We start from the raw sequence: 15,567 nt of genomic DNA, 5'->3' as shown, positions 1-15,567 counted from the left end.
CAGTGACTCTCCATTAACTACAGGATAAAGTTCAAGCTTAGCATAACATGCAAGGTACCTGTGACCTGGCCCCTAACTACTTGTATAGTTTTTTCCCCTGTCATTATCACCAGCTCCATTCCCGATTTGTACATTGCATACTTCTCTAAGCGCTTTCTTATCTCTTTGATTTAGTACATGCTGTTCCCTCAGCCTGAGTGTCCTTTTTTTTTTAACTTTTAAAACCTTATTTATTTTTTAACGTCTTTATTGGAGTATAACAGCTTTACAGTGTTGTGTTATTTTCTGCCGTATAACGAAGTGAATCAGCTATATACATACGTATATCCCTATATCCCCTCCCTCTTGCATCTCCCTCCCACCCTCCTTATCCCACCATTCTAGGTGGTCGCAAAGCACCGAGCTGATCTCCCTGTGCTATGCAGCTACTTCCCACTAGCTATCTATTTTACATTTGGTAGTGTATATATGTCAGTGCTACTCTCACTTCGTCCCAACTTAAGCTTCCCCCTCTCCGTGTCCTCAAGTCCATTCCCTATGTCCATGTCTTTATTCCTGTCCTGCCCATAGGTTCATCAGAACCATTATTATTATTTTACATTCCATATATATGTGTTAGCATACGGTATTTGTTTTTCTCTTTCTGACTTACTTCATTCTGTATGACAGACTCTAGGTCCATCCACCTCACTACAAATAACTCAGTTTCGTCTCTTTTTATGGCTGAGTAATATTCCATTGTATATATATGCCCCATCTTCTTTGTCCATTCATCTGTTGATGGACACTTAGGTTACTTCCAGGTCCTGGCTATTGTAAATAGTGCTGCAGTGAACATTGTGGTACATGACTCTTTTTGAATTATGGTTTTCTCAGGGTGTATGACCCATTGCTGGGTCATATGGTAGTTCTACTTTTAGTAGTTTAAGGAACCTCCACACTGTTCTCCATAGTGGCCCCATAGTGGCTATATCAATTTACATTCCCACCAACAGTGCAAGAGGGTTAACCTTTTCTCCACACCCTCTCCAGCACTTATTGTTTGTAGACTTTTTTTTTTTTTGCGGTACGCGGGCCTCTCACTGCCGTGGCCTTTCCTGTTGCAGAGCACAGGCTCCGGACGCGCAGGCCTAGCGGCCATGGCTCACGGGCCTAGCCACTCCGCAGCATGTGGGATCCTCCCGGACTGGGGCACGAACCCGTGTCCCCTGCATCGGCAGGCGGACTCCCAACCACCGCGCCACCAGGGAAGCCCTGTTTGTAGATTTTTTGATGATGGCCATTCTGACTGGTGTGAGGTGATACCTCACTGTAGTTCTTTTTTTTTTTTTTGCGGTACGCGGGCCTCTCACTTTTGTGGCCTCCCGTTGCAGAGCACAGGCTCTGGACGTGCAGGCTCAGCGGCTATGGCTCACGGGCCCAGCCGCTCCGCGGCATGTGGGATCTTCCCGGACCAGGGCACAAACCCGTGTCCCCTGAATCGGCAAGCGGACTCTCAACCACTGCGCCACCAGGGAAAACCCCCTCACTGTAGTTTTGATTTGCATTTCTCTAATGATTAGTGATGTTGAGCATCTTTTCATGTGTTTGTTGCCAATCTGTATATCTTCTTTGGAGAAATGTCTATTTAGGTCTTCAGTCCATTTTTGGATTGGGTTGTTTGTTCTTTAGAGAAATATCTATTTAGGTCTTCTGCCCATTTTTGGATTGGGTTGTTTGTTTTTTTGATATTGAGCTGCATGAGCTGCTTGTATATTTTGGAAATTAATCCTTTGTCAGTTGCTTCATTTGCAAATATTTTCTCCCATCCTGAGGGTTGTCTTTTCGTCTTTTTTATGGTTTTCTTTGCTGTGCAAAAGCTTTTAAGTTTCATTAGGTCCCATTTGTTTATTTTTGTTTTTATTTCCATTTCTCTAGGAGGTGGGTCAAAAAGGATCTTGCTGTGATTTATGTCATAGAGTGTTCTGCCTATGTTTTCCTCTAAGAGTTTGATAGTATCTGACCTTACATTTAGGTCATTAATCCATTTTGAGTTTATTTTTGTATGTGGTGTTAGGGAGTGTTCTAATTTCATTCTTTTACATGTAGCTGTCTAGTTTTCCCAGACCACTTATTGAAGAGGCTGGCTTTTCTCCGTTATATTCTCTTGCCTCCTTTATCAAAGATAAGGTGACCATATGTGCATGGGTTCATCTCTGGGCTTTCTATCCTGTTCAATTGATTCATATTTCTGTTTTTGTGCCAGTACCATACTGTCTTGATTACTGTAGCTTTGTAGTGTAGTCTGAAGTCAGGGAGCCTGATTCCTCCAGCTTTGTTTTCCTTTCTCAATATTGCTTTGGCTATTCAGGGTCTTTTGTGTTTCCATACAAATTGTGAATTTTTTTGTTCTAGTTCTGTGAAAAATGCCATTGGTATTTTGATAGGGATTGCACTGAATCTGTAGATTGCTTTGGGTAGCATAGGCATTTTCACAATGTTGATTCTTCCAATCCAAGAACATGGTATATCTCTCCACCTGTTTGTATCATCTTTAATTTCTTTCATCAGTGTCTTATAGTTTTCTGCATATGGGTCTTTTGTCTCCTAGGTAGGTTTATTCTCTGTATTTTATTCTTTTTGTTGCAGTGGTAAATGGGAGTGTTTCTTTAATTTGTCTTTCAGATTTTTCATCATTAGTGTATAGGAATGCCAGAGATTTCTGTGCATTAATTTTATATCCTGCTACTCTACCAAATTCATTGATTAGCTCTAGTAGTTTTCTGGTAGCATCTTTAGGATTCTCTATGTATAGTATCATGTCATCTGCAAACAGTGACAGTTTTACTTCTTTTCCAATTTGGATTCCTTTTATTTCCTTTTCTTCTCTGATTGCTGTGGCTAAAACTTCCAAAACTATGTTGAATAAAAGTGGTGAGAGTGGGCAAGCTTGTCTTGTTCCTGATCTTAGAGGAAATGGTTTCAGTTTTTCACCATTGAGAACAGTGTTGGCTGTGGGTTTGTCAATATATGGCCTTTATTATGTTGAGGTAGGTTCCCTCTATGCCCACTTTCTGGAGAGTTTTTATCATAAGTGGGTGTTGAATTTTGTCAGAAGCTTTTTCTGCGTCTATTGAGATGATCATATGGTTTTTATCCTTCAGTTTGTTAATATGGTGTATCACATTGATTGATTTGCATATATTGAAGAATCCTTGGCATTCCTGGGATAAAGCCCACTTGATCATGGTGTATGATCCTTTTAATGTGTGTTGGATTCTGTTTGCTAGTATTTTGTTGAGGATTTTTGCATCTATGTTCATCAGTGATACTGGCCTGTAGTAGTTTTCTTTTTTTGTGACATCTTTGTCTGGTTTTGGTGTCAGGGTGATGGTGGCCTCATAGAATGAGTTAGGGAGCATTCCTCCCTCTGCTCTATTTTGGAAGAGTTTGAGAAGGATAGGTGTTAGCTCTTCTCTAAATGTTTGATAGAATTTACCTGTGAATCCATCTGGTCCTGGGCTTTCACTTGTTGGAAGATTTTTAATCACAGTCTCAATTTCAGTGCTTGTGATTGGTCTGTTTATATTTTCTATTTCTTCCTGGTTCAGTCTTGGAAGGCTGTGCTTTTCTAAGAATTTGTCCATTTCTTCCAGGTTGTCCATTTTATTGGCATATAGTTGCTTGTAGTAATCTCTCCTGATCCTTTGTATTTCTGCACTGTCAGTTGTTACTTCTTTTTCATTTCTAATTCTGTTGATTCGAGTGTTCTCCCTTTTTTACTTGATGAGTCTGGCTAATGGTTTATCAATTTTGTTTATCTTCTCAAAGAACCAGCTTTTAGTTTTACTGATCTTTGCTATTGTTTCCTTCATTTCTTTTTCATTTATTTCTGATCTGATCTTTATGATTTCTTTCCTTCTGTTTACTTTGTGTTTTTTAGTTCTTCTTTCTCTAATTGATTTAGGTGTGAGGTTAGGTTGTTTATTTGAGGTTTTTCTTGTTTCTTGAGGTAGGATTGTATTGCTATAAACTTACCTCTTAGATATGCTTTTGCTGCATCCCATAGGTTTTGGATCGTTGTGCTTTCATTGTCATTTGTGTCTCGGTATTTTTAGATTTCCTCTTTGATTTCTTCAGTGATCTTTTGGTTATTTAGTAGCGTATTGTTTAGCCTCCGTGTGTTTGTATTTTTTACAGTTTTTTTCCTGTAATTGTTATATAGTCTCATAGCACTGTGGTCGGAAAAGATACTTGATACGATTTCAATTTTCTTGAATTTACCAAGGCTTGATTTGTGACCCAGGGTATGGTCTATCCTGGACAATGTTCCATCAGCACTTGAGAAGAAAGTGTATTCTGTTGTTTTTGGATGGAATGTCCTATAAATATCAATTAAGTCCATCTTATTTAATGTGTCATTTAAAGCTTGTGTTTCCTTATTTATTTTCATTTTGGATGATCTGTCTATTGGTGAAAGTGGGGTGTTAAATTCCCCTACTATGGTGTGTTACTGTTGATTTCCCCTTTTATGGCTGTTTGCATTTGCCTTATGCATTGAGGTGCTCCTAGGTTGGGTGCATAAATATTTACAATTGTTATATCTTCTTCTTGGATTGATCCCTTGATCATTATGTAGTGTTCTTCCTTGTCTCTTATAACATTCTTTATTTTAAAGTCTATTTTGTGTGATATGAGAATTGCTACTCCAGCTTTCTTTTGATTTCCATTTGCATGGAATATCTTTTTCCATCCCCTCACTTTCAGTCTGTATGTGTCCCTAGGTCTGAAGTGGTTCTCTTGTAGACACCATATATATGGGTCTTGTTTTTGTATCCATTCAGTCAGTCTGTGTCTTGGTTGGAGCATTTAATCCATTTACATTTAAGGTAATTATTGATATGTATGTTCCTATTACATTTTCTTAATTGTTTTGGGTTTGTTTTTGTAGGTCTTTTCCTCCTCTTGTGTTTCCTGCCTAGAGAAGTTTCTTTAGCATTTGCTGTAAAGCTGGTTTGGTGGTGCTGAATTCTCTTAACTTTTGCTTATCTGTAAAGGTTTAAATTTCTCCATCGAATCTGAATGAGATCCTTGCTGGGTAGAGTAATCCTGGTTGTAGGTTTTTCCCTTTCATCACTTTAAATATGTCCTGCCACTCCCTTCTGGCTTGCAGAGTTTCTGCTGAAAGATCAGCTGTTAACCTTATGGGGATTCCCTTGTATGTTATTTGTTGCTTTTCCCTTGCTGCTTTTAATATTTTTTCTTTGTATTTAATTTTTGATAGTTTGATTAGTATGTTTCTCTGCATGTTTCTCTTTGGATTTAACCTGTATGGTATTCTCTGTGCTTCCTGGACTTGGTTGACTATTTCCTTTCCATGTTAGGGAAGCTTTCGACTATAATCTCTTAAAATATTTTCTCCGATCCTTTCTTTTTCTCTTCTTCTTCTGGGATCCCTATAATTCGAATGTTGTTGTGTGTAATGTTGTCCCAGAGGTCTCTGAGACCGTCCTCAATTCTTTTTATTCTTTTTTCTTTATTCTGCTCCCTGGCAGTTATTTCCACCATTTTATCTTCCAGCTCACTTATCCATTCTTCTGCCTCAGTTTTTCGGTTATTGATTCCTTCTAGAGTATTTTTAATTCATTTATTGTGTTGTTCACCATTGTTTGTTAGCTCTTTAATTCTTCTAGATCCTTGTTGAATGTTTCTTATATTTTCTCCATTCTGTTTCCAAGATTTTGGATCATCTTTACTATCATTACTCTGAATTCTTTTTCAGGTAGGTTGCCCATTTCATCTTCATTTATTTGGTCTTGTAGGTTTTTACCTTGCTCCTTCGTCTGTAACATTTTTTTTGTCGTTTTTTTTTTTTGATGGTGGTGCTGTATTCCTGTCTTACTGGTTGTTTGGCCTGAGACGTCCAGTACTGGAATTTGTAGGCAGTTGGATAGAGATGGGTCTTGGTGCTGAGTTGAGGACCTCTGGGAGGCCTCACTCCAACTGATATTCCCTGGGGTCTGAGGTTCTCTGTTAGTCCAGCGGTTTGGAAGAAAGAAAAAAAGGAGCAGCACAATATGAAAGAGAAAAAACAAAATAGAATTAGAAATATAAAAATTATATTAGGAAAAATAAAACTATAATTGAAACAACTGCAACAAGGTAAAATAAAACCACAACAGAAAAAAGAAAAAAAAAAGGGTGGGGGGGGGGACAAGCCAAAAGGAGAGAACAATAACAAAGTATAAAGAATAAAATAAAATTAGAAAAATAAAAGATTTATTAGGAAAAATAAAAATATGAAAGAATCGACAGCAGTGAATCAACGATGTAAAACAGAACCCCAATCTAAAAGAGGAAAAAAGAAAAGAAAAAAAAAGCCTTGGCCATGGGGGCGGAGTTTAGGCTGGGGTGGCACTTAGGCAGGGACGGTGTTTATGGTGGGGCGGGGCTTAGGCGGGTGGGGGGTGATGTTTGAGCATGGGGTGGGGCCTAGGTGGGTGATGTTTAAGCATGGGGCGTGGCCTCTGCTTAGGACCTGTGGGGAAGAGGAGAGGCAGCATGTCCAAAGTAGGGCCTCAGGAGTGAGAAGTTCCGTAGTTTGGAGGTAGGGCGCTGAGTGAGGGTGTGTGGGTGGGGTTTAGGCCCAGCTCGTTGGAGGGGGTCTCCAAGTGTAGAGTCGAGGCCCTGGGTGGGGGTGTAGGGGCGGGGCTTGGGCTCTGCACTGCAGGAGGGAGGCTCCGAGGGCAGAGGATTAGGCCCAGGAGCCCAACAGGCTTCCTGGTGCCTAAGTGGACAGGGTGAGCAATGGCTCCGTTCCTTCGTGCCCCTCCCCCACCGTCTCCCCCAGGGTCTCCCCCATCGCCGCTGGACCCCTAACCGTGGGTGGGTCCCGCTGGGTGTAGGAACTCCTCTCCTCCCCCAGCCACCCCTTGGGGTGCTGGTGCTGGAGGTCTGGACTTTACTTTTGCTCTCCCTTCCCTCCCTCTCACTCCCTCAGGACCCGCTGGGCTGGAGGGAGCCTAGGTGGGCAGAGGATCAGGCCTGGGATCTCAGGAGGTGGGCAGGGGAAACCTAGCCACATTCCCTTTTGATCCTCTGCCCTCCCAATGGTCCCCCAATTTCCCCGTTTTCCCCTCCCCCAGCCACCCTTCAGGGGCACCAGTCCCGTCCGGCCTCCACTTCTCCTCCCCCTTCACTCCCCCCACACACTACCGGGTCACTGGGGGTTCCTCCCGTCCCTTTAGGTGTCTGTGGTCCCCCTCTGGTGCCTGGTAGGTGCCCTAGTTGTGAGGAGACGGAATTCCGCATCCTCCTGGTTTGCCATCTTGACTCCGCCCCCGAGTGTCCTTTTTACTTTCTCCTTCTCTTTCAACTCTTAGAAGTTACTTACATTTTTTGTTTGTTTGTTTGCGGTACTCGGGCCTCTCACTGTTGTGGCCACTCCCGTTGCGGAGGACGCGCAGGCTCACTGGCCATGGCTCACGGGCCCAGCCGCTCCGCGGCATGTGGGATCTTCCCTACTGGGCACGAACCCGTGTCCCCTGCATCGGCAGGCGGACTCTCAACCACTGCGCCACCAGGGAAACCCACTTACATTTTTTAATGTGATTGGTTTATTAAGAATTAAGTTGTAGGGAATTCCCTGGCAGTCCAGTGGTTACGACTCTGCGCTTTCAGTGCCGAGGGATCGGATTCAGTCCCTGGTTGGGGAGCTAAGATCCTGCAAGCCGAGTGGCGTGGCCAAAAAAAAAAATTCAATTGTAAAGGGAATGGACTTTCTGAATGTTTTCTATGGGATTCTGCATTTGCTTCTAAATATCTCAGCTATCTTCTCTCCATGTTTGTGTGTGTGTGTGTGTGTGTGTCTGTCTGTCTCTCTATGTGGAGGATGGTGGAGGGAGTATTCAGGTTCAAAATATTTAGTTACTCAATACTCTTCACCTAATGATGTACCATCTTCATCAGTCTGGATAAGACCTTTCTCTTTTTATTGTATTTTCCCCTTCTTCATCTTGTTTTCTATTTCAGTTTCTTTGATGCTTATTTTTCTTTTTTATATATCAATTTTGACATTTTATGTTTTTCCAGAAATTGATCTAAGCCAGTGCTTCCCAACCCAATCATGTTGCTGCACACATAGAAAATAATATGTGCATGCATAGTGGGGTATATGAGGCCAAAGGCTACAGACAAGGGTGTCTGGCTACCACCCACCCCATGGACCACCCTGAGAGCTAAGAGCAGTATCTCAACATAAGTATAATCCATCTGTGTTACTTTCCACGACACACTAGTTGAGAAGCTCGGTCTAGACTTTTGAATATATTTGTGTATAGTTCACATCCGTCAATGATGTTACAGTGGGTCACAAAGATAGAATTGTTGATATAGCTCTTGTCTCTGGTATGAAAAAGCAAAGCAGTGAGTAATTTCATCTTAATTAACCCAGGCTTAGGTCAGCTGCTGCCATGTATCTGGAGGACAGGAAAGGGGCAGAATGAAATGGTCTCTCTAGAGTAGGACAGATACAGTACAATCAGGTTGGGTCACTAGACTTACGTTCCTGGAGTGGCAAGTGGAAAGGAGTAGTTTACCATTATAGACCACTAGGTGCCTACTTATTCAGATATGCAGGCAAAGGGTAGTCTGGTCTTACAAATTATTTTAAAACTTGGGTAACATTGATACTGGAGAGGACAGAAAATCACAAGATAAGTTTGACGATGTCGTCCAGCACAGCAGTTTTCAAACTATGATGTCAGGAATTTTTACACTATTAAAAGTTATCGAGGACCCCAGAGAGTTTTTGCTTATATGGATAATATCTACCAATATGTACTGTTTTCAAAATTAACATAGAAAAATTTTTAAATTGTATTTATTAATTCACTTATAAATAACAATACATTGATTGTATTGGTAATATAACTAACGTTTTATGAAAAATTACTTTTCCAAAACAAAAAAAAATGTGAGGATAGCATTATTTTACATTTTTGTGAGCCTTTTTAATATCTGGTAGCTGTAGTCTCATATCAGTTCTGCATTCGATCTGTTGCTATATGTCATGTAAGCTGTGGAAAATTCCACTGTACACTCATGAGAGAATGAGAGAGAAAAGAATTATTATGAAACTATAGAATTATGAGAATAATTTTGACCTTGCAGAGCTCCTGAAAAGGGTCTCAGAGGTCTCCAGGCATGCTTTGAGGAGAGCTGATTTAACAGAAAGGATGAATGCTAATGCTAGGCTCTTTGGAGTTTGGCCAACCTATTTTATAAGTTATACTAAATGTCAGGTGAATGATGTAGAATGAACATATGACTAGGTGTGAACTTTCTCAAAGTTCTGATTTGAATTTTTTTTTTTTTTGGTTGTGCCGCATGGCATGTGGGATCTTAGTTCCCCAACCAGGGTTCCAACCTGCGCCCCCTGCAGTGGAAGCATGGAGTCTTAACCACTGGGCTGCCAGGGAAGTCCCCTGATATGAATTTTTTTATCACAGAAAAAATTCTTTAGACTTCCCTGGTGGTCAAGTGGGTAGGAATCTGCACTCCCAATGCAGGGGGCCTGGGTTCGAACCCGGTCAGTGAACTAGATCCCACAGGCATGCGGCAACTACGAGTTCGCATGCCGCAACTAAGAAGCCCGTGTGCTGCAACTAAACATGCCACAATGAAGATCCTTCGTGCTGCAGCTAAGACCTGGTGCAGCCAAATAAATGATTAAATAAATAAATACTTAAAAAAAATTCTTTTCCAATCGTAAGTCCTTATATTTGGTTGTTTTTTTTTTTGCGGTACGCGGGCCTCTCACTGTTGTGGCCTCTCCCGTTGCGGAGCCGCGCAGGCTCAGCAGCCATGGCTCACGGGCCCAGCTGCTCCACGGCGTGTGGGATCTTCCCGGACCGGGGCACGAACCCGTGTCCCCTGCATCGGCAGGTGGACTCTCAACCACTGCGCCACCAGGGAAGCCCCTTATATTTGGTTTTGTGCTTCATGCTATAGCACAAAATCAGTGCCCAATAAATATTTGTCAAATAAACAAATTTTCTTAGAGTCTTACAGCTGTCACTGACTTGATGCCAATAGCTTTATGTCTTTCATTGAACTCTGAACTAATGAGGGCAGGATGTGAACTTATGACAACTCTAGGATATTAAGTCTGCTTCAAGGTCTAGATAATAAAGCAATCTTGGCTTCACCCAAGTGATCAGGGTACAACCCCATCCCTGTTGTGTGAAAGAGGGTTTCTTGCTCTTCTCACTTTGCTGGAGGTACCGTCAGGGAGTACCCACACTGAACTATCTGTTCCTAGTGAAAATAATAATAGCTGCCTTTTAATGCATGTTTACAAAGTGTCAGGTACTGGGTTAGGCATGCATTATGTTATCTCATCTTTAAAATAAACCTGTGAAGCAGATACTATTATCCTCATTCTGTAGGTGAGTAGCTTTCACAAAGTCTCTTAGCTGGTAAAATCTGTCTAACCCCAGGGCCTTTAATCACCTGACTGCATTGAGGAAGAGGCCTGAATCAGGGAGTAAGAGTAGGAATTGGAAAGGCAGTTTTTTGTTCTTGGATCTACCTCTTCATTCAATTAATGTAGGTGGGAGGAGACAGGGAGAGAGGATTCAGTGCTTTTATCTCTGATACAGGCACCAACTCAACAGCAAAGAATGGCTACCTTTTTTTTTTCTTTTTTTTCTGGCCGTGCTACAGCACGGCATGTGGGATTGTAGTTCCCGGACCAGGGGTCGAACCTGCGCCCGCTGCAGTGGAAGCGCGGAGTCCTAACCACTGGACTACCAGGGAAGTCCCAAGAATGGCTGCCTTAATTACTGTTCTGGATGGTGATCAATGCTGCGTCCAAACTGAGCTCCAACAGAACAAGGGTGGAATTCACGAGACCTGTTCCTTGTCAATTGCTGAGCAACTACTGAGTACAGAACCTTGATAAATACAAAAACAGTATTCTCTGTGTTCACAAGGAGTTTAAACATGAATGGGGCTTTAAAATATTTGTACACAGAATTATATACCAGGAAGTATAAATTAAAGTATCTGTTAGCACTGGCATTTGAATAAAACTTTTATACCACCGGTGCAAAAGAGAGAAAAGAATGGGTCGCGGATGTGGCTTACTTTATCTGAATCAATGTTTCCCCATGGCTCAGGAACTTTGGTGATAAAGGTAAAAGAAGTTTTCATAGAGGAAGACAATAAACAAAGTTTCTTGTTTTCAGTCCCTCCCTTAGAGATAAATTCTGGATTTGAATGCAGATCAAGAAAATAGGTCAAGAGCATTCCATCTTACACCTCCCCGTTATAATTTCATCACGAGACTCCCTAAGATGCTAAGAGAGCTAGAACTGGTTTTGACTTATTCTGAAAGTGACTACATAAAGCTTTTCCTAGAGCTGAGGCTCATAAAAATCTATGGTTGTGTAGAACAGAGAGATCTTTCTTGCAGAGCCAAGGAATAATTCCTCAATTTTCAAAGATGTAAAAGTTATAAGTTAGTTATAATCAATGATATCACTATGGAATCTTAGAAAGAGAAAAAAATCTTTTATTTTTAAAATTTATTTATTTAATTTATTATTTTTTTTGGCTGCGTTGGGTCTTCGTTGCTGCGTGCGGGCTTTCTCTAGTTGTGGCGAGCGGGGACTATTCTTTATTGCGGTGTGCAGGCTTCTCATTGTGGTGGCTTCTCTTGTTGCGGAGCATGGGCTCTAGGCGCGTGGGCTTCAGTAGTTGTGGTGCGTGGGCTCAGTAGTTGTGGCTCATGGGCTTTAGAGCTCAGGCTCAGTAGTTGCGGCGCATGGGCTTAGTTGCTCCGCAGCATGTGGGATCTCCCCAGACCAGGGATCGAACCCGTGTCCCCTGCGTTGGCAGGCGGATTCTTAACCACTGCAGCGCCAGGGAAGCCCAAGAAAAAAAATCTTATACATCATCTCATATAACCCCTTCTTTTAGATGACAAAACCAAAACCCAAGAATTAAGTGACTTGACCAAGTTTCTGTGACTTATTAGTGGTAGATCTGGGACTAGAATTGAGTACTAATAGGTAATTTCCTTCTTACCACTCTTCGTAGTTTCCCAGTTTTCTTTCTTCAGAGCTTCTGAAAGTTCAAAGTATTTCCGTATAGTCTTTTGATTAGGCAGGAAGGTGACCATGACCCAGGATATTTGTGTTTAGGAAGAGCTCAGTCTCAGTTCTACCTTTCCCTCCAATTAAGATCTTCTTGATCATCTGATATAAGGAAAATTACCATTTATTAAGCACTTTCCTTGTGTCACGGTCTTCATATATGTAATATCATTGTACCTGCAAGATTCATGTAAAGTAGACCCGCTTCTAACATTTTAATGGGAATATGAATCCCCTGGGAATCTTGTTAGTGCAGATTCTGATTTTGCTGGTCTGAGATGGGGTTCAAGATTCTGTATTTCTAAAAAGCTTCTAGGAAAAACCAGTAATGCTGTTTATCTGTTGGCCTTATGTTGAGTAGCAAGAATCTTAATCTTATAGATGAAAAAACTGAGCTTTAGCAAGATTAAATAAATTGCCCAAGTTCATACAGGCAGTAAATGGTAGACTAGTGATTTGATCTAGGTCTCTCTGACTCTAAAGCTCAAGATGTGATAAGGGAAGCCAGGGAAAAATGGAAAGAGAGCTTATGTTCCAATATTTCTTAAACAGGTCACTTCTCAAGTGAGTCAATGGCAGAATCCAGGACTAAATCAAAAAGTCCTGGCTCCGAGCCAAGTGTTTCCCCTTTTTCCTCTTATCAGTCCCCTAATCAGGATCTTTGCTTCATGCTTAGCAAACCATTTTTAGAATTGGCTTTTGGGTTTTCTCCATTACAGGTTTATTGCCAAACCCTGTGCACTCCATGTTGGCATCCAGGACAGTGGTCCTTATCAGGCCCAACCTAATGCCATCCTTGAAAAGGTGTTCATATCTGTTACCAAGGTAAGTGGGCAAAGAAACAGAGGAAGATTCGTGTGGGGGTTTATCCCATAGGGCAGGGGAGGATAAAAGAGCAAGTATTTCCAAGGGTAGGGATAGGATGGGATGATCTTTCACATTTGGGAAGTCCATAGAGCTATTAGGAAAACTTTATCCACTCAGGGAAATACCTTTGGGCCAGGATCCCTTAAATAAGTCAAGTTTACATACATTTGAGTTTTAGGCCTAGTAGTCACCACCACCCCTCCTTCTCCCCCAGACACACATCATATTTTGATTTTGTTTTTCCCTGCTCCAGCTCTTGTCATTACCTAGTTGCATAATCAAATGGAAATGGTACTGATAGCCTTTGCGGTTGGGTTTTAATATCTCTTTTTACTTAGCTTGGGCTGGAGAGAGAAGACCAAACAAGGATGTGTATAGATGAATGGTAAAGGTCCTTGATGTGTAAAATAGTACTTCATACTAAAACTGACTTTGGGGATGAAACCTGGAAAGAAAAACATTACTTAAGTCACTATAGTTATTGCCGCTTTGCCACTCAACTAGTCAAAGGGATTTAATGAGAGGTTTGAAGAAAAAGGGATGTTCTGACTCTGGTCATACATCTGCAGTATCCTGATGAAAAAAGGCTGGAGGGCCTGTCAAAGCAACTGGACTGGGATGTCCGAAAAATCCAATGCTGGTTTCGCCATCGGAGGAATCAGGACAAGCCCCCAACGCTCACTAAATTCTGTGAAAGCATGTAGGTGTGCAGAAGGAGGTGGGGAGTGAGGAGAAGGGTGGAGTATGACTGGACTAAGGTTTTCTTTTTGGAAATCACTTCTCTTGTTAGGATAACAGTCAATAGATGTGGAGGGCTAACTCTATTATAGGCTGGGAAGAAGAGAACTGGAAGCCTGATCACCCTTAGTTTCTTGGACATGCTTGCCCCTAAGCTAGATGTAGTTCCATTTTTTTCCCCTTTCCCAAATAAATTGGGAATGAATTCCTATACTGGCACTTACATAGGTAGATATGCATACCTACTATAATCCATTTCACTGGATTTTTGCTGATTATCCTCTGGACACCGAGTGCTGTATTTCTCATTATCATGCAAAAAAAAATAATAGGCACTATCATCAGGGAGTCTAATATGGAAGAAAAGTTTACTAAAGACAGTATACACTTGTGGAAATCTATTTTAAACAGAGGCTGGAAGATTTTTATCTCTTTGGTTTTTTCGGTAACAATATTTGTCCCTATTATGGGAACTTAATTTCTTACCAGTAACTGTCTTATCCCCAAATCTGCTCTCTTGACTTCTTTACTTCACAGACTTTCTTTTGAGTAAATATTTATCTAACTTCTACTTCTTGCCCATCCAGGTGGAGATTCACTTTTTATTTATGTATATTCTGCTATGGAGTTAGATTTCTCTGGTCGGTGAGTCTGAACTTTCTCTGGTTCTCTGTTGGGTTCTAATCATACCTACATTCCTGGAGATAAGAGTTAAATACCTTTAGATTTTGTCCCTTACTCCCTTTTCTTCTTTTCTTGTGATTTTTTTTTTTTCTTGTGATAAGCTAAATAGATTGTCTTCTGTCTGGGGCCTGACATCAGTAACCTCATGACTCTACTGTTTCTCCCATAAATAATGCTAATAATAAAAAAATTAATTAAATCAGCATAGTACGTGATGGTTTACAAAAGCACTTGACAAAAGTCCTGTTCTTTCAAGGAGGAGACATTACAGAAATCAAGTCAGTAACTCATTATAGTGGGTAAAACAGGTATTATTCCTGCTTTTCAGCTAATTGTCAGAGTCAAAGAAGAATTTCAGGCTTTTTGATTCATGAGTCCGTTTTTTTTTTTCACTGTACCACACTATTTTCCTCTAAATGCAATAATTGAGGCTTCAAAATACATGAAACATAAAGAGGCAGAAAGAAGGGAAAAGGAAGAGAATAGACAAATATACAGTCATATTTGGAGATTTTAATACTCTTCATAATTGACTAAATCACTAGACAAAAATCACTGAAGTTGTAGAAGATTTAAACAACACAGTCAATCAATTTGGCCTAATTGACATTTATAGGACACTACACCAACAGCTGAAGAATATGTATTATTTTCAAATGTACATGGAACACCAACTAAGATAACCATATGTTAGGCCATAAAATTAGTCTCAGCAAATTTTAAAATATTGAAATCTTACAAAATATGTTCTCTGACCATATGGAATTAAAATAGAAATCAAATTAATAATAAAAAGATATCTAGAGAAATATTTGGAAGTTAAACAACTCTTCTAAATAACCCGAAGATCAAATAAGAAATCATAGGGAAATTAGCAAATATTTTGAATTGAATGATGCTGAAAATGCAACATACCAAAATGTGTGGCATGCAGCTAAAGCATACTTAAGAGGAAATTTATAACTTTAAATGTTTATATTAGAGAAGAAGAAAGCTTTAAAGTCAATGATCTAAGTTTTCACTTTAAGATCCAGAAAAAGAAGAGCAAAGTAAACCCAAAGTAAGTTAAAGGAAAGGAAAAAGCAAAAATCGATGAAATAGGCATTAGACAAATAATGGAGAAAATTAATAAAGCCAAAAG

General features: G+C 40.6%; 1 protein-coding gene across 3 annotated transcripts in view; it reads left to right on the top strand.

The window, feature by feature from the left end:
- Positions 1-15,567, top strand: part of CERS5 (ceramide synthase 5) — a 34,717-nt gene that overhangs the window by 11,094 nt on the left and 8,056 nt on the right. For 2 of the 3 annotated variants that reach the window (XM_082666988.1, XM_082666989.1), the window contains exons 2-4: positions 12,857-12,962; positions 13,574-13,704; positions 14,330-14,387. In XM_082666988.1, coding sequence (XP_082523114.1) covers positions 12,857-12,962; positions 13,574-13,704; positions 14,330-14,387 — 295 coding nt within the window. Of the gene's footprint in view, positions 1-12,856; positions 12,963-13,573; positions 13,709-14,329; positions 14,388-15,567 lie in introns of all 3 variants that reach the window. The other variant, XM_082666990.1, reaches the window with a different exon arrangement.

The sequence above is a fragment of the Grampus griseus genome (genome assembly GCF_964374135.1).
Source record: "Grampus griseus genome assembly, chromosome: 11".
Classification (NCBI taxonomy): Eukaryota; Metazoa; Chordata; class Mammalia; order Artiodactyla; family Delphinidae; genus Grampus; species Grampus griseus.
Note: the sequence above shows the minus strand (reverse complement) of the source record. Positions and strands in the feature narration are given on the sequence as shown.